This window comes from Schistocerca nitens, chromosome 8 (genome assembly GCF_023898315.1).
Source record: "Schistocerca nitens isolate TAMUIC-IGC-003100 chromosome 8, iqSchNite1.1, whole genome shotgun sequence".
Taxonomy (NCBI): Eukaryota; Metazoa; Arthropoda; class Insecta; order Orthoptera; family Acrididae; genus Schistocerca; species Schistocerca nitens.
In genome coordinates this window covers 540,772,077-540,799,812 of record NC_064621.1, presented here as the reverse complement: position 1 = coordinate 540,799,812, position 27,736 = coordinate 540,772,077, and the positions used below count along the sequence as shown (strand labels likewise).

At 40.4% G+C, this 27,736-nt stretch overlaps 1 protein-coding gene across 3 annotated transcripts in view; it reads left to right on the top strand.

Annotated features, from left to right (window-relative positions):
• The window catches only part of LOC126198438 (phosphomevalonate kinase), a 71,987-nt gene extending 44,818 nt beyond the window's left edge, over positions 1 to 27,169 (top strand). For 2 of the 3 annotated variants that reach the window (XM_049934757.1, XM_049934756.1), the window contains 2 exons: positions 15,852 to 16,007; positions 26,685 to 27,169. In XM_049934757.1, the coding sequence (XP_049790714.1) occupies positions 15,852 to 16,007; positions 26,685 to 26,836 (308 nt within the window). In that variant the 3' untranslated portion in view covers positions 26,837 to 27,169. Of the gene's footprint in view, positions 1 to 15,851; positions 16,008 to 26,292; positions 26,526 to 26,684 lie in introns of all 3 variants that reach the window. The other variant, XR_007540074.1, reaches the window with a different exon arrangement.
• Positions 27,170 to 27,736: the final 567 nt, after the last annotated feature.

Here is a 27,736-nt window from a genome sequence, read left to right as displayed (position 1 = left end):
GTGTGCTGCCTGAATCAGTATAAAATCAGTGTTTAACTTAATTTACATTTCAGTTTCTCTGTAATGAAAATAAGTACATAATTCTCACAAAATATCATTTGTACTTATTATGGAAGAAATCATTTAAAAAAAACTGCATCATTTTTAATTCCATATTTTGTCACAATATATGGTGACAACCCACCAGAAATGAAACTTCATATCAGATATAAACGGTGTGCTGGATCAGTACTAAAAACTGGGCCCAGCAAGGATCTTAGTTGAAGTTTCGATAAAACACTCAGTTTTAATGTATGGAAAAGTTTTATAGGAACATACATTCCACTGCAGAGTGAAAAATTCAGGCAGGTAACACTAGAAATATTTGATTATTAAATTCCCTGAGGAACTACCTTATGTGCTTTAAGCAGTGTCAAATGTAGGGTTAACTCACATGCACATGAGGCAGCTGATTGGTCACTGCACAATAGTTCCGGCCGCTGTGGCCGAGCAGTTCTAGGCGCTTCAGTCCGGAACCGTGCTGCAGCTAAGGTCACAGGTTCAAATCCTGTCTCGGGCATGGGTGTGTGTGATGTCCTTAGGTTAGTTAGGTTTAAGTTGTTCTAAGTCTAGGGGACTGATGACCTCAGATGTTAAGTCCCATAGTGCTTATATATATAAAAAATAGAGGGAAACATTCCACGTAGGAAAAATATATCTAAAAACAAAGATGATGTGACTTACCAAATGAAAGTGGTGGCAGGTCGACAGACACACAAACAAACACAAACATACACACAGAATTCAAGCTTTCGCAACAAACTGTTGCCTCATCAGGAAAGAGGGAAGGAGAGGGAAAGACGAAAGGATGTGGGTTTTAAGGGAGAGGGTAAGGAGTCATTCCAATCCCGGGAGCGGAAAGACTTACCTTAGGGGGAAAAAAGGACGGGTATACACTCGCGCGCACACACACACACATATCCATCCACACATATACAGACACACGCAGACATATTTAAAGACAAAGAGTTTGGGCAGAGATGTCAGTCGAGGCAGAAGTGCAGAGGCAAAGATGTTGAATGACAGGGGAGGTATGAGTGGCGGCAACTTGAAATTAGCGGAGATTGAGGCCTGGTGGGTAACGGGAAGAGAGGATATATTGAAGAGCAAGTTCCCATCTCCGGAGTTCGGATAGGTTGGTGTTAGTGGGAAGTATCCAGATAACCCGGACGGTGTAACACTGTGCCAAGATGTGCTGGCCGTGCACCAAGGCATGTTTAGCCACAGGGTGATCCTCATTACCAACAAACACTGTCTGCCTGTGTCCATTCATGCGAATGGACAGTTTGTTGCTGGTCATTCCCACATAGAATGCGTCACAGTGTAGGCAGGTCAGTTGGTAGATCACGTGGGTGCTTTCACACGTGGCTCTGCCTTTGATCATGTACACCTTCCGGGTTACAGGACTGGACTAGGTGGTGGTGGGAGGGTGCATGGGACGGGTTTTACACCGGGGGCGGTTACAAGGGTAGGAGCCAGAGGGTAGGGAAGGTGGTTTGGGGATTTCATAGGGATGAACTAAGAGGTTACGAAGGTTAGGTGGACGGCGGAAAGACACTCTTGGTGGAGTGGGGAGGATTTCATGAAGGATGGATCTCATTTCAGGGCAGGATTTGAGGAAGTCGTATCCCTGCTGGAGAGCCACATTCAGAATCTGATCCAGTCCCGGAAAGTATCCTGTCACAAGTGGGGCACTTTTGTGGTTCTTCTGTGGGAGGTTCTGGGTTTGAGAGGATGAGGAAGTGGCTCTGGTTATTTGCTTCTGTACCAGGTCGGGAGGGTAGTTGCGGGATGCGAAAGCTGTTGTCAGGTTGTTGGGACTGGACTGGAGCAGATTCGTTTGCCACGAAGACCTAGGCTGTAGGGAAGGGACAGTTTGATGTGGAATGGGTGGCAGCTGTCGTAATGGAGGTACTGTTGCTTGTTGGTGGATTTGATGTGGACGGACATGTGAAGCTGGCCATTGGACAGGTGGAGGTCAACATCAAGGAAAGTGGCATGGGATTTGGAGTAGGACCAGGTGAATCTGATGGAACCAAAGGAGTTGAGGTTGGAGAGGAAATTCTGGAGTTCTTCTTCACTGTGAGTCCAGATCATGAAGATGTCAACAATAAATCTGTACCAAACTTTGGGTTGGCAGGCCTGGGTAACCAAGAAGGCTTCCTCTAAGCGACCCATGAATAGGTTGGCGTACGAAGGGGCCATCCTGGTACCCATGGCTGTTCCCTTTAATTGTTGGTATGTCTGGTCTTCAAAAGTGAAGAAGTTGTGGGTCAGGATGAAGCTGGCTAAGGTAATGAGGAAAGAGGTTTTAGGTAGGGTGGCAGGTGATCGGCGTGAAAGGAAGTGCTCCATCACAGCGAGGCCCTGGACGTGTGGGATATTTGTGTATAAGGAAGTGGCATCAATGGTTACAAGGATGGTTTCTGGGGGTAACGGATTGGGTAAGGATTCCATGTGTTCGAGAAAGTGGTTGGTGTCTTTGATGAAGGATGGGAGACTGCATGTAATGGGTTGAAGGTGTTGATCTACGTAGGCAGAGATACGTTCTGTGGGGGCTTGGTAACCAGCTACAATGGGGCGGCCGGGATGATTGGGTTTGTGAATTTTAGGAAGAAGGTAGAAGGTAGGGGTGCGGGGTGTCGGTGGGGTCAGGAGGTTGATGGAGTCTGGTGAAAGGTTTTGTAGGGGGCCTAAGGTTCTGAGGATTCCTTGAAGCTCTGCCTGGACATCAGGAATGGGATTACCTTGGCAAACTTTGTATGTGGTGTTGTCTGAAAGCTGACGCAGTCCCTCAGCCACATACTCCCGAAGATCAAGTACCATGGTCGTGGAACCCTTGTCCGCCGGAAGAATGACGATGGACCGGTCAGCCTTCAGATCACGGATAGCCTGGGCTTCAGCAGTGGTGATGTTGGGAGTAGGATTAAGGTTTTTTAAGAAGGATTGAGAGGCAAGGCTGGAAGTTAGAAATTCCTGGAAGGTTTGGAGAGGGTGATTTTGAGGAAGAGTAGGTGGGTCCCGCTGTGACGGAGGACGGAACTGTTCCAGGCAGGGTTCAATTTGGATAGTGTCTTGGGGAGTTGGATCATTAGGGGTAGGATTAGGATCATTTTTCTTCGTGGCAAAGTGATACTTCCAGCAGAGAGTACGAGTGTAGGACAGTAAATCTTTGACAAGGGCTGTTTGGTTGAATCTGGGAGTGGGGCTGAAGGTGAGGCCTTTGGATAGGACAGAGGTTTCGGATTGGGAGAGAGGTTTGGAGGAAAGGTTAACTACTGAATTAGGGTGTTGTGGTACCAGATTGTGTTGATTGGAATTTTGAGGTTTTGGAGGGAGTGGAGCTGGAAGTGGGAGATTGAGTAGATGGGAGAGACTGGGTTTGTGTGCAATGAGAGGTGGTTGAGGTTTGCTGGAAAGGTTGTGAAGGGTGAGTGAGTTGCCTTTCCGGAGGTGGGAAACCAGGAGATTGAATAGTTTTTTGAGGTGAAGGGTGGCATGCTGTTCTAATTTGCGGTTGGCCTGTAGGAGGATGCTCTGAATAGCCGGTGTGGATGTGGGAGAGGAAAGATTGAGGACTTTTATTAAGGATAGGAGTTGACGGGTGTGTTCATTGGCTGAGTTGATGTGTAGGTGAAGGATTAGGTGGGTGAGAGCAATGGATTGTTCAGTTTGGAACTGGTATAGGGACTGATGGAAAGAAGGGTTGCAGCCAGAGATGGGAACTTTAAGTGTGAGTCAAAGACACCAACCACTTTCTCGAACGCATGGAATCCTCACCCAATCCGTTACCCCCAGAAACCATCCTTGTAACCATTGATGCCACTTCCTTATACACAAATATCCCACACGTCCAGGGCCTCGCTGCGATGGAGCACTTCCTTTCACGCCGATCACCTGCCACCCTACCTAAAACCTCTTTCCTCATTACCTTAGCCAGCTTCATCCTGACCCACAACTTCTTCACTTTTGAAGACCGGACATACCAACAATTAAAGGGAACAGCCATGGGTACCAGGATGGCCCCTTCGTATGCCAACCTATTCATGGGTCGCTTAGAGGAAGCCTTCTTGGTTACCCAGGCCTGCCAACCCAAAGTTTGGTACAGATTTATTGTTGACATCTTCATGATCTGGACTCACAGTGAAGAAGAACTCCAGAATTTCCTCTCCAACCTCAACTCCTTTGGTTCCATCAGATTCACCTGGTCCTACTCCAAATCCCATGCCACTTTCCTTGATGTTGACCTCCACCTGTCCAATGGCCAGCTTCACATGTCCGTCCACATCAAACCCACCAACAAGCAACAGTACCTCCATTACGACAGCTGCCACCCATTCCACATCAAACGGTCCCTTCCCTACAGCCTAGGTCTTCGTGGCAAACGAATCTGCTCCAGTCCGGAATCCCTGAAGCATTACACCAACAACCTGACAACAGCTTTCGCATCCCGCAACTACCCTCCCGACCTGGTACAGAAGCAAATAACCAGAGCCACTTCCTCATCACCTCAAACCCAGAACCTCCCACAGAAGAACCACAAAAGTGCCCCACTTGTGACAGGATACTTTCCGGGACTGGATCAGACTTTGAATGTGGCTTTCCAGCAGGGATACGACTTCCTCAAATCCTGCCCTGAAATGAGATCCATCCTTCATGAAATCCTCCCCACTCCACCAAGAGTGTCTTTCCGCCGTCCACCTAACCTTCGTAACCTCCTGGTTCATCCCTATGAAATCCCCAAACCACCTTCCTTACCCTCTGGCTCCTACCCTTGTAACCGCCCCCGGTGTAAAACCCGTCCCATGCACCCTCCCACCACCACCTACTCCAGTCCTGTAACCCGGAAGGTGTACACGATCAAAGGCAGAGCCACATGTGAAAGCACCCACGTGATTTAGCAACTGACCTGCCTACACTGTGATGCATTCTATGTGGGAATGACCAGCAACAAACTGTCCATTCGCATGAATGGACACAGGCAGACAGTGTTTGTTGGTAATGAGGATCACCCTGTGGCTAAACATGCCTTGGTGCACGGCCAGCACATCTTGGCACAGTGTTACACCGTCCGGGTTATCTGGATACTTCCCACTAACACCAACCTATCCGAACTCCGGAGATGGGAACTTGCTCTTCAATATATCCTCTCTTCCCGTTACCCACCAGGCCTCAATCTCCGCTAATTTCAAGTTGCCGCCACTCATACCTCCCCTGTCATTCAACATCTTTGCCTCTGCACTTCTGCCTCGACTGACATCTCTGCCCAAACTCTTTGTCTTTAAATATGTCTGCGTGTGTCTGTATATGTGTGGATGGATATGTGTGTGTGTGTGCGCGCGAGTGTATACCCGTCCTTTTTTCCCCCTAAGGTAAGTCTTTCCGCTCCCGGGATTGGAATGACTCCTTACCCTCTCCCTTAAAACCCACATCCTCTCGTCTTTCCCTCTCCTTCCCTCTTTCCTGATGAGGCAACAGTTTGTTGCGAAAGCTTGAATTTTGTGTGTGTGTTTGTGTTTGTTTGTGTGTCTATCGACCTGCCAGCGCTTTCGTTCGGTAAGTCACATCATCTTTATGTGTGTGTGTGTGTGTGTGTGTGTGCGCACATGCATTCATGTAGCAAACCACACACCAACCTTCTAATTTGCATGTCACTCTGCTATCAGCAGGTAGTAAAACTGGATGGTTAACCATCTTGTTGTATCCTTATTTCCCACATGAATAATGCTAGTAAAGTTTTTTTTGGAACTGTTGATATTGAGTGATGTTTTTCAAACAGGTAGTAGGTAGTCTTAAGGCTGCACCTAGAAATGCTGCTTAGCTCTTTGTAATAGGGGTTTGGGGCCACTCCTACAAAGTACAACTCCTATGGATCTCCCGAAGGCTCTACTAAATTAATGTTTGGTAGTAATTTTTTGAAAGTGTTTTGAATAGATTTTGTTCCTGACATTGGTAAGTCTATCTAATGTAGGGCTCAGTTTGCAAATGTCTTGCTAGAGTTCAGTAGAATATGGTAATGTCTCCGGTTTAGAATTAAAACTGAGAAAAGACTAAGCAAACAGCAAGACTAACATGCACTAAATTTAGTATCTCTTCAAAATGTGTGTGTGATTGGTTTTGATGAAGTGTCGCATATTGTGAAGTTGGCAGATAAATATGCTATGTATTGATCGTAAGTTATTTAGTAATTTATTGTGAAGAGGAAGGGAGGTACAATATGAAACTTTTGGCAAGAGTGTAATATTTCCTCCCCCATCTCCTTTGAAATCATGATTGTGGTGACAGACTTACCAGTAGTGCAACCTGAAGTGTAGGTTAGTTCTAATTGGTGTCACAACCTTCCCCAGTAAGGAAACATTGAGCCATGCCTGATCTTAAGTATTTGTTTAAGAAAACTTAACAACTCATTCATTTCTTACAGTACTTCTTTACACTTTTCACATATGGTTCAGTAATGCAGTTCACCAAAAAGGAATGTAGCAAGGATATAAATGAAAACCCTATAGTAGGCAAACATTTGCCACATACATTAGACTGTAAGAGAATTTTCAGTGCACTTTCTTCTGGTGGTTTGCTGAAGACTACTTTGTATTTTGGCAGTGAGTAAATATGATGACAAGTGTCCATGCCTCATAAGTCTAAGAAATTGCATTTTCAGACACACATTAAGAATATGTATTAAAAAAAATGAAAAAGTAATTGGCTGGGAGCTGGGACAGAATTGAGAGGAGAGAAGATCCTGTAGGTTGAGACCCCCAGTCACTCTCTCAACGTCCTGAGATGTCTCAACTGGAAGGGCATTTCACAAGAAAGGCAGGTGCCCACATTTTATATATCACAGATGTTTGGGAAGGATAGTTTTTTATTGTAGCTAAACCGCAAAATTTGCTTTAAGGTCATAGGAGAAGCATAGTATGTTATTTATGAGAAGTGTTTCCTTTGACTGCAATGTTGAGCTGAGCCTATTGGTCCTAACTGCTATGTCTGTTCTTCTTATGTGTGTAAATGTTTTGGAGGTCTCAAAGTAACAATATTATGAAAAGGATAGTTGTTACACTCCATATAGTAGAGATGCTGAGTTGTAGATAGGCACGACAGAAAAACAAAGTCTGACTTCAGCTGTCAGAGGCTGCGGTCATGTTTTCGTGTGCTGCATTTGTGTGTGTGTGTGTGTGTGTGTGTGTGTGTGTGTGTGTGTGTTGTCCATTTTCGATGAAGGCCTTGCTGGCTGAAAGTTCACTTTACAACAGTCTTTTTGTTGAGCCTATCTGCGACTCAGCACCTCCGCTATATAGTGAGTAGCAACTATCATTTTCATAATATTGTTACAGTGAATCCTGGATTTTCCATTGTTTTACAAGCAAAGTAAATTTTTCCTCAACTTGAAAGTTTTTTTGAACATCTCTGTGCTTTATTACCCTGGGTGTCATTGGAGGTGATAAGTCCTTACCTTTATCCGACCTTCAAACTTGCTTACCCTACCAAATATTGGGAGACGTACAGTTTAACATGATCTACAAATCACATTCCTGTCCAGCAGAATACAAAAGAGTTGTTCACCAGCAAAAGTTTTCTATTGCTCAGGCTTGCCTATTGCACAGGCTTGCAATTGTCGCATCGTGTTGAAACATTCTCATATTATGTTACATGATCTGCAGAATGAAATTTTCAGTCTGCAGTGTAGTATGTGCCAATATGATGAAACTTCCTGGCAGATTAAAACTGTGTGCTGGTCCAAGACTCGAACTCAAGACTTTTGCCTTTCACTGGCAATTGCTGGAGCTACCCAAGCACAACTCATGACCTGTCCTCGCAGCTTTACTTCCGCCAGTACCTTGTGTCCTAACTTCACAGAAGTTTTCCTGTGAATCTTGTTAGACTAGCACTCCAGGAAGAAAAGTTTTTGTAGAAACATGGCTTAGCCACAGGCTGGGGGATGTTTCCAGAATGAAATTTTCACTCTGCAGCGGAGTGTGCGGTGATATGAAACTTCCTCGCAGATTAAAACTGTGTGCTGGACTGAGACTTGAACTCAGAACCTTTGCCTTTCATGGACAAGAGCACTTGCCCGCAAAAGACAGAGGTCCAGAGTTCGAGTCTCGGTCCGACACAGAGTTTTAATCTGCCTGGAAGTTTCTTATACAATCTGTATGTAGAAATCTAGACAGAAGTAACTAGAGGGAAGGGAGGGTCTGACAGCAAATCAAATTGAAGAGAATCCAGTAATCATGAACTGTGAATGGGAAGCTACAGATCAAAATTAGTATGTATTTAACTCTGTAAAGTGGAGGATTTCATCTCCAAGTCTGCAGATAGTTCAGCCATTAATATCAAATGAATATCTCCAGGTTTTTGCCGATCTTATGTACAAGTCATGTATTGTTTCCTGTTAAATGTGTGCTATTCTTTATACCAAAGCTGCTAATTTTGCCAGTGTAAAATGCTGATGGTAATTACGTTTCAGCTAATATATGATATTGTAAAGGTTGTTCTTCCTTCGTTGATATACTACCATGAATAAAATAAATAAGATGCATTCTGTTACTCAGGAACTATTCATTGTGGCTTATTTGTTTACATTTGGTTTTTTATGTTGGAATGTGCCCTGAGGCTGAGACAAGTTTTATCAGATCAGTGAACTCAGTTATTGTAGATAAGCTCCTTACTACATCTGCATATGTGCACTCTGCCAAAATATGTCATGTACAAGGTTGAAAACAATATAAAAAAGGCTGATTTGTGCATGTACAAAGCATATTCACTTAGTGGTAGATGCCTTCATGGCAGAAATGATAAGAGCCAACACATCTGGCTCAATTATTTCCACTGTTCTTCGCCACTACTCCTACAGGATTACATTCCTGCCCCCATGAGCCATGGACCTTGCCGTTGGTGGGGAAGTGTCAGGAAGTCATTTCTGAAAGTATTTGTATGGAGTGTAGCCATGTATGGAAGTGAAACATGGACGATAAATAGTTTGGACAAGAAGAGAATAGAAGCTTTCGAAATGTGGTGCTACAGAAGAATGTTGAAGATCAGGTGGGTAAATCATGTAACTAATGAGGAGGTATTGAATAGGATTGGGGAGAAGAGAAGTTAGTGGCACAACTTGACTAGAAGAAGGGATCGGTTGGTAGGACATGTCCTGAGGCATCAAGGGATCACAAATTTATCATTGGAGGGCAGCGTGGAGGGTAAAATTCGTAGAGGGAGACCAAGAGATGAATACACTAAGCAGATTCAGAGGGATGTAGGTTGCAGTAGATACTGGGAGATGAAGGAGCTTGCACAGGATAGAATAGCTTGGAGAGCTGCATCAAACCAGTCTCAGGATTAAAGACCACAACAACAACAACAACAACTCCTACATTGGTCAGTTTTGATGAAATGTGATGGCAGAATGTGAGCTCCCTTATTTATTTTGTGTTAGATAGTATAGTTTCCTGATGCTGAAGTATTAAATGTAATTAGATGTAATGTATATGTAATTGTTATTGTTGTGGTCTTCACTGTGAATACTGGTTTGATGTAGCTGTCCATGCTATCCTGTGCAAGCCTCTTCATCTTTGCATAACTACTGCAGTTTTCGTCCATATGAACCTGTTTATTTTAGGCCAGCATGAGTCTCCCTATGTAAGTTTTATCCTCCACACTTCCCTACATTATTTTAGGCCAGCCTGAGTCTCCCTACGTAAGTTTTATCCTCCACACTTCCCTACATTACCAAATTGTTCGTTCCTTGTGGCGTATCCTATTGACTGACCACTTCTTTTAGTCAACTTGTGCCATAAATCTCTCTTCTCCACAGTTCGATTCAGTAGCTCTTAATTAGTTACCTGATCTGCTCATCTAAACATCAGAATTCTTTTTCTGTTCTCTTCTTGTCTGAGCTGTTTTATTCACATTAATTTTCATTTTCATAAAATACTATTCTCCAGATAAATACCTTTCAGGAAAAGACTCCCTAAAATTTAAATTCGTATTTGATGTTAACATATTTCCCTTTTATAGAAATGCATTTCTTGCTACCGTGTCTGTATCGTATATCCTATCCACTAGAGCCATCATCGGTTATTTTTCTGTTATAGCAGCAAAACACATATACTTCTTTTAGTGTCTCATTTCGTAATGCAATTCCCCCAGTATCACCTGATTTAATTAGACTACATTCCAGTACCAGTGTTTTACATTTGTTGATGTTCACGTTATAATATCTTTTCAAGACACTGCCCACTCTATAAAACTTCTCTTCAGAGCCCTTAGCCATCTCAGACAGAAGTACAATGTTATCAGCAAGCCTCATAGTTTCTGTTTCTTCTCCCTGAACTTTTAATTTCTCTCTGGATTTCTTCTTGGTTTCCTTCGCACCTTGCTCAATGTGGAGTTTGAATAACACTGGGGATAACCCTGCCTCACTCTCTTTCACTTCCTTGGACTCCTGCAGTAGCAGTCTTGTTTTTGTACAAGTTGTAGGTAACCTTAAACTCCTTGTATTTTATCCTTGCTACCTTCAGAATTTCAAAGACTGGACTCCAGTCAACATAGTCAAAAACTTCCTCTAAATGTACAAATCCTATAAACATAGGTTTTTGTCTTTTTTAAATGTGTCTTGTTAGATATGTTGTAAGCTCACTGTTGCCTCACATGTTTCTACATTTTTCCAGAACCCAGACTCATGTTCCCTGAGGTCAGCTTCTACCAGTCTTTCCATTCTTCTATATGAATGTTTTTACTCATTATGCTATTTTCTACATTCTCTTTTAAGAATATAATTGCATAAGAACATACAAAGAGTCACCATAGGATTGATGTTTACTTGGATTAACAGGCATTGCATCTGCTCTCTTCTAAAGTCAGATTACCCTATTCATGTGCATAGCTTTGTTATAAGACAGGAGTAGTTCTTGAAAATGTGAGATATTTCGATATGTAAACATAGTAGCTAGTCATTTTGCAGGTGTAGCTGATATGCTCCTTTTGTGTAAGATGCTCATCCATCACATTGTCAAGAAATTTATGCTTATCAAATGTTTCAACTAAGTACAATTATTCATCATGTATTCCAGTTCAAATTTATTGTAATTTAACAAAAACTTCAATTTATTTTTATTCAGTGAAAATTTATTCATGAGATATTCTGTGATTGAACCAAAGTTCTCTTTATTGTTTCGCATTGCTTTTGACTCATTACAGCGCTACCTAATGAAGCACATATCATCAGCATAGTTCACTTAAGAGTTTTGTGACTGTATATTATCATATATGAAACAGAAATAATCCAAGACTATATACCTGTGGGACTCCACAACTGAGAATTTTGTGCTATGATTTCACTGTTGGGGTCTTGCCTTCATTTTTATAACATATTTTGGCACATTGTCTTCTATTCCAGAGATAATAAATTAAGGAAATCTAATGCTACTACTCTTATTCCATAAGTTTCTAGTTTGCATAAAATCTCTGAATGGTTCACGTAAACAAAGACATTAGACAAATTTAAAAAAGCTGTAGTCACCTTGGTTCCCTTAAACCGTGTAGTCAGTGCTCCATGGAAAAAAGTTTCTACTGTTGTTATTGTGGATCACCCTTTTTGTAGTCCATGATGTGAATTGTTTACTAGATTATATTTTGAAATGAAAGATTTCATTTGGTCAAGAACTATTCCTTTCAAGTAACTTGTGAAGCAGTGAGATGAATGAAATTGGCTTGTAGTCCTTTGTCAGTGGTTGCTCCCTTTTTATACACCAGTAGTATCTGGATGATTTTTAAAACTTCCAGTATGGTCCTTGTCACAAGCACTAATTCTGTTTTTAGCTGTGAGATAATTTTCAGAACCTCATATTCTGTTACACTCCTCCTGTTTTAGTTGAGTTTATTCCTTGTCTTGAATGATCCATTTCTTCCCTGTATGCCTTATTAAATTGTTCTATGAGAGCATTACATACTGTCTTTGAGTCACTGATGAACATTCCATTTTCTTTTAGTACTGTATTACTGCATCCTAGATATTCCCTCTTCTCACATTCATTATTTACTGCACTGAGGTGACAAACATCATAGGGTGCCTCCTAATATCATGTTGGACCTCCTTTTGCCTGGCGTAGTGCAGCAGCTCAAGGTGGCATAGGCTCAACAAGTCATTGAAGTACCCTGCAAAAATATTGAACCATGTGGCCTCTGTAGCCACCTATAATTGTGAAAGTGGTGTATGATTTTGTGCACAAACTGACCATCCAATTATGTCTCATAAAAGTTTGATGGTATTCATGTAGGTGATCTGGGTGGTGCGGGCTTTCAAAAAAAAATAATGGTGGCCCTCAACTATGTACTCTCAGACTCAGAGTTGAAATATTAAAAGCTTTGGCTGGTTTCATTGTCTAGGGGCTGGGATACATAGTTGCCGCATTACAAGCCAAATACTGCCGAGTCCAAAGCATACAATATGAATACACACATGGATCGAATGGTTGAAGGTTCCTATCACTCGGATTGCAAATTTTGAGTGTAACATAGAAATTTATAAATGAAGGAATGCAATTAAATAAAATCTGCAGGTACTATTTTAGCAACTTTAAATGATGAGTACGATAGCAGAAGTACCTTTAAGAATGCCATTTATTACTGTAAAACACTTATTGGCGTTGATGGTCCAGCAATTAAATAAAATATAAGTTGAATAAAGGGAAACAATAGATTCCTACTTCACATGATTATTTATGAGCAACAACATAGCTCGCAAGATATTCACTTCTAAATGCATGCTACGTCTTCACTGCAGAAGCCACGGAAATCTTACACGTGCACAAGTCGGCACTATGAAATATTTCTCTGTTTCTCTCTCTCTCCCGCGACCGTGCGCAAACTGCTCAACACTCTCCAAGTATTTCCTGCAACAGTCCCTCACGCCTTCCTGTCCAGCACTCTCCCATGTCCTCTCACCTGATACTCCTCCCCCACTTCCATACAGTCTTTCCATTAACTTCGGTAGTCACCTACCATAGTAACGAGCGCTGTGATTGGCTAGAGCGCTCCCGCCATGTCTCCAAGCCAACGCACCCTCACATACATATTGAAACACATAAAAACTACTGGATTTACATTTAAATAACTTGAAATTAAATAAATATTCCTACAGCTGGACCACGCTGTAATACACATTATTAAATACATAAACAAATTAAGTAAACATATATCAAAGAAATACCAACAAAAGTAGGCCAGTAGCCTAATGTCTCTGTGCTTTCTAAACCACAGTAAATATTTGACCAATTTCTTCCTGAATAGTATATATCAGATATAAACAAAGACATAGACGAATAAATATATTTATAAGCATGCTGCTACTGTTTTGTCGTGTAACCGTGGAGTACTTACGGCTGACATGACCAATAGTAATTGGATACTTTGACCTCCAATAACTCATGTACTATTCAAGTTACATGCCTGTAATTCATACCAATTTAGGTTTACACTAATGGCTTTCTAAAGACATGTTGATCGACAAAATCGGATTAACGATTTAGATTTTGGAAACTCGTTGCTGGGTGTTACTTGTATAATTTACAATCAGATACTCAACTTTAAACTACTAAAGTTATTGTCAGAATCGCCGTGCAAAAAATGGTAATGTACATGTTTCTTTTTAAGGTATCATGATTCCTCTGGCTGTTATTAACTTCTACATGAACTGTGAAATGTCTGCCATCATGATTTCACAAAGTCTGCCATCTTTGGCACTCCTGGCATACAAATCTCCTTCATTGACACAAAGCACAGTCCTTGACACAGCGTCAACATGGAATTCCCAGCCACGGGGTCGGCCTGGACCAAGCGCTGGGGCTACGCCTTTTGGTCCGGCTACCGTTCGGCACCACGTGGTTGCTGACGAGCCCTGGCTTGCTGAGAGGCCCGTGCGACCACACCAATTCCATACTTAGAATATTTTCAGAGTGCCACAACTCGCCCATTACTTCACAGTGGCCAAAGAATTCTCTCAGATGTAATACAATGGAACACCTACAGCTGTCCTTATGATGTTATTTATTATATGACTACCAGTTTTTGTGCTTCACTGTACTATCTTCATTCCATAACTGACACCAAGGGGGTTAACTATGAACTGGTTTTCACAGACTACTGTAACAACGATGTTGTGTCTCCAACCATCAGCTACCAACTCAGTAGTTGGTAATTGATATTGGAGACACAACATCATTGTTATAGGTAATCTGCAGAAACCTGTTCATAGATGCTGGCCACTAATGAATCATGTATACAATTGGAGTTAACCCCCTTGGTGTCAGTTACACGCTGAAAATAGTGCACTGAAGCACTGAAACTATTAGCCATATAATAAATGACACCACAAGGACAGCTGTAGATGTTCCATTTTATTAATAGGTGAACGGCTGAAATCCCTCAAACCACCAATCAGGATGATGGACATACAATCACTCGAATTGTCTAGAATGTTCTTCAGATCAAATGTTAACAATAGTGGCATGATAACATGGCACATTTTCAACCATATAAATTCTATCATTGTTTGGGAACATGAAGTCCGTGAATGGCTGCGACCGAACAGAACCATTTCCAGTCAGTTATCAGTTGAGATGGACCAGAGGACCCCCTCCATTCCATGTAAACACAGGGCAAACCATTACAGAGCTCCCACCAGCCTGCACAGTGACTTGCTGACAACTTGAGTCCATGGCTTTGTGCAGTCTGCGCTACACTCAAACCCTACCATCAGTTCTTATTAACCGAAATCGGAACTCACCTGGCCAGACCACAGTTTTCCAGTCATCTGGGGTCCAACCAATATGATCATGAGCCAAGGAGAGCACTGCAGTGTAATATGCAGGTTTTTTTACTTATTAGGATACATGACACTTTGCTTCATACTGTGTGACTTCCTAAATATTTGCACCATTGAACATGCCTGCAAAGAACTGTGGTTAAATATTTCATAGAAATGTCCCAATCTGATTTGTATATCTGCTACCAGCAGGAGCTCCTTAATCTTATTCACATATGTGTTTGGAGCTTTCAACTGTATTACCTTTTACTAACAATGTTATGAAAAGGAAAGTTGCTACTCACCATATAGTGGAGATGCTGAGTTGCAGATAGGCACAACAAAAAGACTGTCACAAATAAAGCTTTCACCCAGTAAGGCCTTCATCAAAAATAGACCCCCCCCCCTCTCTCTCTCTCTCTCTCTCTCTCTCTCTCTCACTCACACACACTCACACACACACACACACACACACACACACACACACACACGTAAATGCTACTCACACACACAACAGGCAGTTGTGTGTGTGTGTGTGTGTGTGTGTGTGTGTGTGTGTGTCATCTATTTTTGAGAAAGGCCTTACTGTTCAAAAGCTTTATTTGTTATAGTCTTTTTGTTGTGGCTATCTGCGACTTAGCATCACCACTATATGGTGAGTAGCAACTTTCCTTTTCATAATATTGTTACATTCCAACCTAGATTTTCCATTGTTTGATTTTTATCTTTTATTAATATTTATAAATAATTTTGGAATGTAATATTGTTGCCATGCCCCAAAATAGTGGCTCTCAGACATGTCCTAATGTAACTTTCAATGTTGATATACGTAGTACAGAGGAAATAATAAAACAAACATCTGCTAATTTTTGTTTATGTAAATAGCATATGAAATTCAACATCTTCTTTGGGGTTCTATCTTCAACTGGCATAAAGATCTTTCGAGTAAAAAGTATTCTTCTGTTTGTTCACAAGAATCTTTACGTTCATAACAGTAAATGCTCTTACTTTTCAGGTACCCAATTCAGTGTGTGGATTGTGAGTGATACCAGGAGACTGTCTGATTTGAAATGGTTCTTGGATAACTGTGGTGGGCCCTCTGTGGTTCACACTGTAAGAGTTGTTGCTGATGATGCAGTCCGGAAACAGCGTGGGTGGATGTACACGCCAGGTATCAGAATGCTCTTTTTATGTTATTGCTGCTGTTTCATCAGTCAGTAAAACTAGAAAATCAGCAAGGATCCAGATCTCTATGCGTTAAAACACTCAAGGACATGTATGTGTTATCCAGTACTTTTAAAATAAATTAGAAATTCCCAATGCTTCATTTGTATCAGAACATCTGCACTTCACAAGCCGTCAGACAGTGTACACCCAGAATACATACAGCAACGTATCCAGGCATAAATCTGAATTTCCATTATTAAAACAAGAGAAATTCAGATTGTGTGGTCATTAGCGCAAGATGTTTATAGGAAGAAGTAATATGTTTTTTGAGTTGGGAAATTTCCCATAAAAAGTTTTTCAGCTGGGATCAAATACTTAACCTGTGTTATCTGCTTCAAGGAGTTGATCTTGCTGTTGTTGCTGTATAAAAGAAGAATAAACAGAAGTCCTGTTCTTACAAACACCAACCAAGTGGGTAGTAATGCTGAAATTAATTCATACCACACATAGTATTGAGTTGCTATCTTCTTTATTTCAAGGTATGTCTGTGAAAAGTTGCCACAGCATGGGCCTTTAAGAATTGATTAAATGTTTACGAAACTGATTGACACAGGTGCCATGTTGATACTTCAAACAAAACTGGGCTAACAACAGTAGTTCCACATTGGTCTTATGTACATTTTGCTACAGTGACTTGATTACAAAAAAACAGAAAATTTTGAGAGATAACAGTACATTAAATAACATTGCATAAGTCAAACAATAAAATGATGTTACATAATGTTTGAAATTTGTTACAGAGCAGTCTCATTCACAATGAAAATAGATGTGTAAATACAACAATACATATTATATTTTAGTGGATTGTTCATAAAAATAGAATATAAATTCTTCATATCATGTTTCCTAAGTTTAATATAAATGTACTTCATTTCAGTAAAACAATCTTTTCAAAAGTAAGTGTGCCAGACAGGATAATGGATTGTAATTACACAGTTACACTCTTATATTGATTGGATTTTGTTCTTTGTGTTTTTGAATTACATTAGTTTTAAATTATGTATCATCAATAACAATTGTAACTAAATTTTACTGATTTTAATACTTTCCAATTACCTCTGATTTAAATGTATTATCAACAATGGTAGTACTAGAATTTTAGTAATATTAAGAGAATAGAATATTTTTAAACATTCCTACCAATTACAGTGTCTACTTGAGGTAGAAAGAATACATTGTGTACATTTATTTCATGATCGTAGTTCCCAAAGTATAGTATTACTGGTATTGCCCATATTTGGCTTTGCTTAGGAGTGTTGTTGACATGATACCAGCTTTTCAGTTGTACGAGTGAGAAACTGCTGGCAACAAACTTTAAAGAAGCAGTAAAGTCCTAGCGGTTACGTTTCAGTGTAGTACGTAAGTTTCAGGACAAGCCTTTCTCTTAATGCACAAGGCTTTTGACTGTGTGGATCATGAAATTCTTCTAGATAAGCTGAAGTATTGTGATATGAAATGGACAATGCACAAATGGTTCAGTTCATCTTTAACTGGAAGAAGGTTGAAATTAGCAGTACAGATAGTCTGCAAAAATTGGCAGAGTCCTCTAACTGGAGAGGTATCCCACATGGTCCAGTCTCGGGTCCCTTATTGTTCTAAATATATATTAATGACGTGTCATTTTGTATTCATGAAGATGCAGTCTAGTTCTATTTGCCGATGATACAAGTATAGTAATCACACCCAACAAACAAGAATTAACTGAGGAAATTGTAAATAACCTCTTTCAGAAAATTATAAAGTGGTTCTCTGCAAATGGACTCTCACTAAATTTTGAGAAAACACGGTACATACAGTTCTATACGGTAAATGGCACACCACCATTGATAAATATAGACTTTGGACAGAAGTATGTTGCTAAGGCAGGATATTCAAAATTTCTGGATGTGTGCACTGATGGGAAATTTAAGTGGAAGAAACACATTGATGGTCTGCTGAAATGTTTAGGTTTAGCTACTTATGCTATTAGTGTTATTGCAAATTTTGGTGGTAAACATATTAGTAAGTTGGCCTCCTATGCCCATTTTCATTCATTGCTTTCATATGGAATTGTATTAGAGAAAAAGTATTCATTGCACAAAAGCATGTAATCAGAATAATAGCTGGAGCCCACCCAAGATCGCCTTGCAGATATTTCTTTAAGGAACTTTTGATATTCATGACATCTTCACAATACGTATATCCAGTTATGAAATTTATTATTAATACTCTATCCCAGTTCAAAAATAATAGCAAAGTGCATAGCAACATTACAAAAAAGGACGCTCTTCACTGTTCTGGATGAAACCTGCCTTTGGCACAGAAAGGGGTGAATTATGCTGCCACAAAAATCTTTGGTCATTTGTCAAATAGCATTAAAAGTCTGACAGATAGCCAACCAGCTTTTAAAAACAATTAAAAGAATTGTTGAATGACACCTCCTTCTACTCAATAGATAAATTTTTAGATATGATGTAGTAACCGATAAAAAAGTATAAAGAAAACTTACCATATGTTAAACTAACACATTCCACATCATTACAAAATGTCATATTCATGATCTGTGGTACAAGTATTAATGTAATGTAATGTAACATTATTCTTGTAGCATCTCCTAATGCAATACTTTGCACATTTCTGCAGTGCTCTCTCACTTGATAAAGAAACTTGTGATAAAATACACAGCTCTTCTTTGAGTCTTCTGGATCTTCAACTCGATAAGTGACTTAGACAATTGAGTAATAATCAAGACTCACAAAGATTTATATTTTTTAAGCAATTTCTTTTATTGACATGTTACAGGATTCTCCAGTGAATCTTATACTGGGGCCTGCCTTCACAACTATATGTATATGATTGACTCATCTTAAATTGCTCTGGGTGATTACCCCTAACTGTTTGATGGATATGACTAGTATTACTTATTTTTAACTATTCTATAATGAGATGGTATAAAGTCTTTTCACATTCTTTAAGCAGACAGTATAAAGTCTTTTCACACATTACACTACATTTCCTTGTTTTGAGGGTCACCTTCTAGTTTTGTTCATATCCAGGTTGTCCATTTCAGAACAGGATACTAATGATTTAGTTTTATGATACAGAATTGAATTATCTGTAACATAGAGCTATTGGTTCCTTAATATATTTTGTGAATAATAAGGGTCATAGCACATTTCCCTGCTTCAAATATGTTACTTTCAATTCTGGTGAAGTCTGCTTGTTGTGACTATATGTGAAGTTTGTTTTGCCAAAAGATGTTCATCAGGATTCCATACCTGCTCTTATTTTTTTCCTAAGAATGTATTCTGTTTTAGTAATTCACAGTTCAGAATGAAATTCAGAGCATTCTAAAAGTCACTCACTCACACATCATGTTCTGTAAATCCCATCATGAAGGAGAACATCCAGTGGTATGGACTGAGTCAACGTACTCATAAACAAAGAGAAACAGTCACTACAAGTTTACTTCTGTAACATATAATAACAACAAATTATAACTGGAGCTAATGTACTCACACTGACTATTGTGGTAATTACTTCTCGATCACTTAATATATGATTGTTAGGAGAGAAACATATACCTTTAAAAAGGCGACTGCTACTGTTCCGAGAAAGATCAACTTCTGTTTTTATACTTTAAACATAGAATTTATGTATCTTTGCATAACAAATTATCAGCTGTCGGTATATTGACAACATCAAAGATATGTTTAATACAAACATAAGAGTTAAGTGGAATCAGGGTAATACCTGACCACACAATATACGACTCACAAAATAGACTTGAACACAGTGCTTTCAAACATCGTCAGATTATTAAACAACATTAATTGGTGGCATACATTAACACCAACGTCAAGCGTTTGCATATCAAACTGTAAATGTGACTGTTTATTCATTTGTATTCTTCTTTCTTTTGCTATGATGAAAATCCATAAGCAATACAATGAAATCCAATGAAATTATCAGTTCAACAGTGCAGACACAACTCATAATCTCGGTGGAGAATTAGCTTCTGCAGCAAGCATAACACTTTCATGTCAGTGCGCAGATTAAATTCCAGACATAATTTGAACTCCACTCCACCTGCAGGTGATCTTGTGAACATCTGCTATAAATGCAGCCTCCAAACTTCTGTCCATGGTAACACTGTACCAAACCCACGGCATCAGTTTCACAGGGAAACAGCTCCTCTGCTGTCACACAAGACTTGCTACCTCTTGCATGCACTGGAAATGACAAGACAATGAGCCAGTCCATGTACAGCACATTAAAGCCTCATCACATGACCCCACTGCCTCTTAGCAGGATGCCAGGGAAGGTGTTGCCATGAGACACGGCCTCGGTATCATTGAATATCAATAACGGACAAGCTCAGTGAAGATCCTGCTGTGTTTCTTACATCAATTCCAGACTGCATTCAGTCCGTAACCAACTATGTGTCACTTCCCACCTGAAAAACTAAACCAACAGACATTACTATCATGCATTTTCCATCTTGACACATGATTTCCTTGTGAAAGCAGTAAACCATAATCATAAAATTATTAAATTGAATAGATAAAAAAATCTACTCACCAAGTGGCGGCAGAACACGCACATTGGCAAACTTTCAGAGCCAATGGCTCCTTCTTTAGGCAGAAGGATTGAAGGGTAAGGAAGAAGGGTGAAGGAAAAGGACTGGAGAGGTCTAGGAAAAGGAGTAGATTTCAGGAAAGTCACCCAGAACCGCAGGCCAGGGGACACTTACTGTATGGGATGAGAAGGAAAGACTGATTGTCAGCTGCATTGGTCCTGATTTGGAAACCTGAGGGCTTAAAGGTGGAAGACAGGATAATATGCAGACAGAGATTACTGCTTACATTATGCATGAATTAATAAGATTGAAGAGCTAAGTGCATTGTATGCAACAGAGGAGGGAGGGGGGGGGGATGAAAAATAGATGGGAAAGACAATTAAAGATGTAGAAAACTAAAATGGAGTGAAGCAAAGAGTAGTTATAGTGAAGAAATGCTGAGACAGAAGGAGTTAATGTAGATTAAGGCTAGTTGGGTGCTGAGAACAAAGGACATGTAGTGCTAGTTCCCACCTGCAGAGTTCTGTGAAACTGGTGTCTGGGGGGAAAAGCCAGATGGTGCGTGTGGTGAAACAAGTGCCGAGGTCACGAATGTCATGTTGTAGAGCATGCTCTGCAACAGGATATGTATTGAAATGCAGCAAGGTGCTGTTGTTTACCCTTCCATTACTATCCACTACTCTGTCATCTAAGTAATCTTTGATTGTGTAATATGCATTACTTATGAAGAATGTTTTAGCTATCTTTTTAAACAGATGTAGTTTAGTAATCTTTTTCATTACCATTGATAATTTATTTTACAATTTATCCCCGATATAATATGCTGATTTGAGGTTTTTTTTCTCAGTAAATGTAATTCCAAACTGGCTCTTGTTCCATGATTATCTATAAAACTGTTAGTGCAGCATTGAGTAATATTTTCCCTGATATGAACCACAAAATGGTTCAAATGGCTCTGAGCACCATGGGACTTAGCTTCTAAGGCCATCAGTCCCCTAGAACTTAGAACTACTTAAACATACCTAACCTAAGGACATCACACACTTCGTCTAAGGTCCGGCCAGTATGGTCACAAGCCCAGGAGAGGCGCTGCAAGAGCAAAGGTAGGATTCGAACCTGAGACCGTAGCAGTCGCACGGATCCAGACTGTAGCGCCCAGAACCGTTCGGCCACTCTGGCCTGCTACGAACCACAAATTGGTACATGTTCTCACTTGATGCAGTAAGGATGCCCAACTTTTTAAATAGCTCTTTAGAGTGAGTCAGATTGCTACTTCACTTATTATTCTTATGGCCCTTTTCTGCAGTTGAAAACTGAGGCCATGTAGCTGCCTTTGATCGCCAGAAAAGAATCCCAAAGAGAAGACTTGAGTGTATGCAGGCATAGTATGTCACCACAATACAGTGGTTGTTACAAACTGATGCTAACACCCTAAGACCATAACATCTGCTGACATTCCCTTTGTATGTTTGTATGTTGTTTTGCATATCTTTGTATGTTCATTTCATGTTAGCTGACAATCAATGTTCATTCCTAAAAACTCCGTGTTTGCTACACAATATTTAGATTTATCATCTTTGCTTAAAGTGACAGAGTTTCTTCCCTTCTTTATGGTGAAGTGGTGAAGTACATACTGTTTGCTTTGTATATGTTCAACACAAATTTATTACATACTGCCCAATAATAAACATACTTGAGGATTTCATTTGCTCTCTGTAATACAAGTTCTGATGTTTTATGAGTGGCTATGATGCTGGTGTCATTGACAAAGAGAACTTTTGGTCCATGTCTTACCTTACCTGGAAAGTCATTTATACAGGGTGTTACAAAAAGGTATGGCCAAACTTTCAGGAAACATTCCTCACACACAAAGAAAGAAAATATGTTATGTGGACATGTGTCCAGAAACGCTTACTTTCCATGTTAGAGCTCATTTTATTACTTCTCTTCAAATCACATTAATTATGGAATGGAAACACACAGCAACAGAACGTACCAGCGTGACTTCAAACACTTTGTTACAGGAAATGTTCAAAATGTCCTCTGTTAGTGAGGATACATGCATCCACCCTCCGTCGCATGGAATCCCTGATGCGCTGATGCAGCCCTGGAGAATGGCGTATTGTATCACAGCCGTCCACAATACGAGCACGAAGAGTCTCTACATTTGGTACCGGGGTTGCGTAGACAAGAGCTTTCAAATGCCCCCATAAATGAAAGTCAAGAGGGTTGAGGTCAGGAGAGCGTGGAGGCCATGGAATTGGTCCGCCTCTACCAATGCATCGGTCACCGAATCTGTTGTTGAGAAGCGTACGAACACTTCGACTGAAATGTGCAGTAGCTCCATCGTGCATGAACCACATGTTGTGTCGTTCTTGTAAAGGCACATGTTCTAGCAGCACAGGTAAAGTATCCCGTATGAAATCATGATAACGTGCTCCATTGAGCGTAGGTGGAAGAACATGGGGCCCAATCAAGACATCACCAACAATTCCTGCCCAAACATTCACAGAAAATCTGCGTTGATGACGTGATTGCACAATTGCGCGCGGATTCTCGTCAGCCCACACATGTTGATTGTGAAAATATACAATTTGATCACGTTGGAATGAAGCCTCATCCATAAAGAGAACATTTGCACTGAAATGAGGATTGACACATTGTTGGATGAACCATTCGCAGAAGTGTACCCATGGAGGCCAATCAGCTGCTGATAGTGCCTGCACACGCTGTACATGGTACGGAAACAACTGGTTCTCCCGTAGCACTTTCCATACAGTGACGTGGTCAATGTTACCTTGTACAGCAGCAACTTCTCTGGCGCTGACATTAGGGTTATCGTCAACTGCACGAAGAATTTCCTCGCCCATTGCAGGTGTCCTCGTCGTTCTAGGTCTTCCCCAGTCGCAAGTCATAGGCTGGAATGTTCCGTGCTCCCTAAGACGCCGATCAATTGCTTCGAACGTCTTCCCGTCAGGACACCTTCTTTCTGGAAATCTGTCTCGATACAAACGTATCGCGCCACGGCTATTGCCCCATGCTAATCCATACGTCAAATGGGCATCTGCCAACTCTGCCTTTGTACACATTGCACTGACTGCAAAACCACGTTTGTGATGAACACTAACCTGTCGATGCTACGTACTGATGTGCTCGATGCTAGTACTGTAGAGCAATGAGTCGCATGTCAACACAAGCACCGAAGTCATTACCTTCCTTCAATTGGGCCAACTGGCGGTGAATCGAGAAAGTACAGTACATACTGACGAAACTAAAATGAGCTCTAACATGGAAATTAAGCGTTTCCGGACACATGTCCACATAACATCTTTTCGTTATTTGTGTGTGAGGAATGTTTCCTGAAAGTTTGGCCATACCTATTTGTAACACCCTGTATACACAGAGGTGACAAAAGTCTTGGGATACCTCGAGATATTGTGTCAGACCACCTTTTGTCCAGCGTAGTGTAGCAACGTGACATGGCATGGACTCAACAAGTTGTTGGAAATCCCCAGCAGAGATATTGAGCCATCCTGCCTCTATAGTTGTCCATAATTGTGAAAATGTTGCCAGTGTAGGAATTTGTGCACGAACTGACCTCTCAATAATGTCCATAAATGTACAATGGGATTCTTGTTGGGTGATCTGGGTGGTGAAGTCATTCACTCGAATTGTCTAAAATGTTCTTCAAACCAATCATGAACTGTTGTGCCCCAGTGACATGGTGCGTTGTTATCCATAAAAATTTCATTGTTGTTTGGGAAAATGAAGTCCATGAATAGCTTCAAATGATCTCCAAGTAGTCTAATATAACCATTTCCAGTCAATGATTGGTTCAGTTGGATCCATTGGAGGATCCATCCATTCCATGAAAACACAGCCCACACCATTATGGATCTACCACCAGCTTGCACAGTGCCTTGTTGACAACTTGGATCCATGGCTCATGGGGTCTGCACTACACTCAAACCCTACCATCAGTTCTTACCAACACATTTAAACAGGCCACAGTCTTCCAGTCGTCTAAGGTCCGGCCAGTATGGTCACAATCCCAGGAGAGGCGCTGCAAGAGCGAAGGCACTCACATGGGTTGTCTGCTGCCATAGTCAATTAATGCCAAATTTCACTGCACATACATTCGTAGTACGTCTAAAATTGATTTCTGCATTTATTTACTCAGTGTTGCTTGTCCATTAGCACTTACAACTCTACACAAATGCTGCTGCTCTCAGTTGTTAAATGATTGTTGTCATCCTCTGTGTTGTCCGTGGTGAGAGCTAATGCTTGAAATTTGGTATTCTCAGCATACTCTTGACACTGTGGATCTAGGAATATGGAATTTCCTAACAGTTTCCGAAATGGAATGTCCGGTGCTGGCTCCAGCTACACAATGCAAAAACAAAATTGAAAATATCTACTGAAACACCAGAGAAAATGCACATAACAACTCTTACAAGAGGCATCTCATACATGCAGACTGAAGCGACAAATAAAATTGTGTACCAAGGCCAGGAATCGAACCCAGGTCTCCTGCTCACTATGCAGATGTGCTAACACTCTGTCACCCTAGCACAATGGTTGTGCGCAACTGAAAGGAGCAGGAGACGCAGGTTCAAATCCTGACCTCGGTAGAAATTTTCATTCTTCGCTTCAGTCTGCATGTGTATACCATAGATGTTTGAGACTTGAAAAGGCCTCAGGAACCATATAGTTTCATTTGTCTAACAATTGTTTTACTAAAAATTTATCATCATCAGACAAGTGAATTATGTCCACCATTTGCACACTGTTTTCCAGGTAAGACTGAAACCAGACATATGCATTCCTCTTATACGTAGCGCCTATGGCTTGCTCGATAATATTTTATGGACGTAGTGCCTATGGCTTGCTCGATAATATTTTATGGACAACATTGTCAGAAGTCACGGACAAGTCTAAGAAAATGCCTGTAACACAATCATCCCTATCAGAAGCTTCAAGTAACACTTTTGTGAACTCTGCAATGACCAATATTGTACCTCTCCCATTTCGGGAATCAAATTTTGCTTCACTGACGAGGCTGTATTTACTCATGTACCTTAGTAATCTCTCTTTGATGATAGCTTAAGTTACTTTAGAGAATGAAGGCTGCAGTGAAATTGGCCTGTAGTTTTCTGTACTTTCCATGTTACCTTACTTCAGTAAGGGCACCAATCATGCATGCATTTGGTACTCTGGGAAAAACACCTGAATTAAGGGACTCATTCATTGTGTTAATTGATGGTGCTTGTATGCTGTGTACAAGTACGCATGCCTTCGGAACAGAGACGGGAGCCTTATCTATGCCTGCTGACTCCTAACTTTTTTGATCATTGTACTGTCTTCCTCATTTGAGGGAAACAAATCATTGTGATGTGTAAATCTTTGTGGGTGCTACATGTGTTTTAAGAAGATGTTGCTGCAGCTTCTCTGAAATACCAGAGAAATAATCACGTACAAAACTTGCTAATTCATGAGGACTTGCTATTATTCTACCTCCATCTTTGATTTGTATGTTGTTATACTTGGCTACCTTCTCCACTTTCTTGTTTTATAACATACAACAATTTGCTTTAATTTTCTGTAATATATATTATTTTCTCATTGATTTTAAACTGTAAGTTATTGTTATTTTTTTATTTATTTATTTTAGTGTTTACTCCTTATCTTCTGTTTATAACTCTACGAGCCATTAGACAAAAACATCTAGTTTGTGCTTATATAAATGAGTGATTGTTAGCATACAAAAGTGGCAGGCAACTAGTTCCCTCCAGTGGAATAATAAATGGCACATGGACTCAAATGAATAACTAATAATTGCACTATCTTTCAAGCTTCTGTCCTGTTTAGATAGTGAAGTTACCGTTTTTCAGAGTACCGGTGCAGGTGAGTGGTCGCTTGTTCTCACTTTATATGTACAATGTCAAAGTTATTTTGTTGTAAAATTCCCATGACATTAAAGATTGAAATCATTAAATATTACAGATTTTATCCCATTATCCATGCAAATTCAATATAAGCGATGTGCTTCATTTCATGTGACAGGTATTGATGATGCTGAATCTGAGTGTGGCCTTGATTCCATTACTGATTGGAACTGGACAATTTCCAATAATGGTAAAGGCACAGAAGAAATAGAAGCTATTTTACAGAACATCGTGCAGTGGGTGAACTCTGCAACTTCAGTGACTCGATGACAACCTTCTGGCGCAAATTATAGAATAAGTGTTCAGCCATTCATCTTGTCTTTTGCCTAAAACCTCCTTCAGGCATAAAATGATGTAGTGTGACCATTGTTAAAGATACTGGTTGTAAATTCATTTGATCATTTGATGCATCAGCGGTAGCATTGTTCAGGTATAAGATTGCGGTACATTTGAAATTTTAGGTTTTTTAGGCAGACATTCCATAAATTCTTGGTAGTATTTATGCAAGGCACTGGAAAAACATTTTTTGTAATAAAGTGTATAGTGTTAAAATGTACTGTTTGAACTGTGCAAAAAAGATTTTAATAAAATGTTTAAATTTTTTTTTTTTTTTTTTTTTTTTTTTTTTTTTTTTTTTTGATGTTTTCGGTTGTCAAATAGTCCGTCCTATCATAATTAGAAAATTCTGAATGTTATTTTATGTGGTGGACAGTTGGTTGTTCTAGTTTTGAGCACCAAGACACAAAGTAATACGCTTTTATTGAAGCAGTATTATCAGAATGGGGAATGTGCTAGTTCAGCGTTACAATCCTATCGCCATAGGAAGGGGATTCGAATGGGTAAAGGTCCGTTGACAAATGCAGCTGTGGCGAGAGTGATTTCGAAGTTTGAAGCCACGGGTTGTTTAGACGATAGACCCCATAGTGGCTGACCCCAGCACAAGGCGTAATGCTGCTGAGACAGTTCAGGAAGAAATGGAGACTGTAGCGGGTTCGTCTATGCACGGGGAAGTCGGCGCTCGTGCAGTCGCACATCACATCGGCATTCCATACACCACTGTTTTGTTGGCACTGAAGCGTACCCTCCGATGCTATCCGTACAAAATCCATCGGCATCATGAAATGTTACCTGGCGATTTAGTGAAGTGGAGGGCATTTGCTGTGTGGGCAT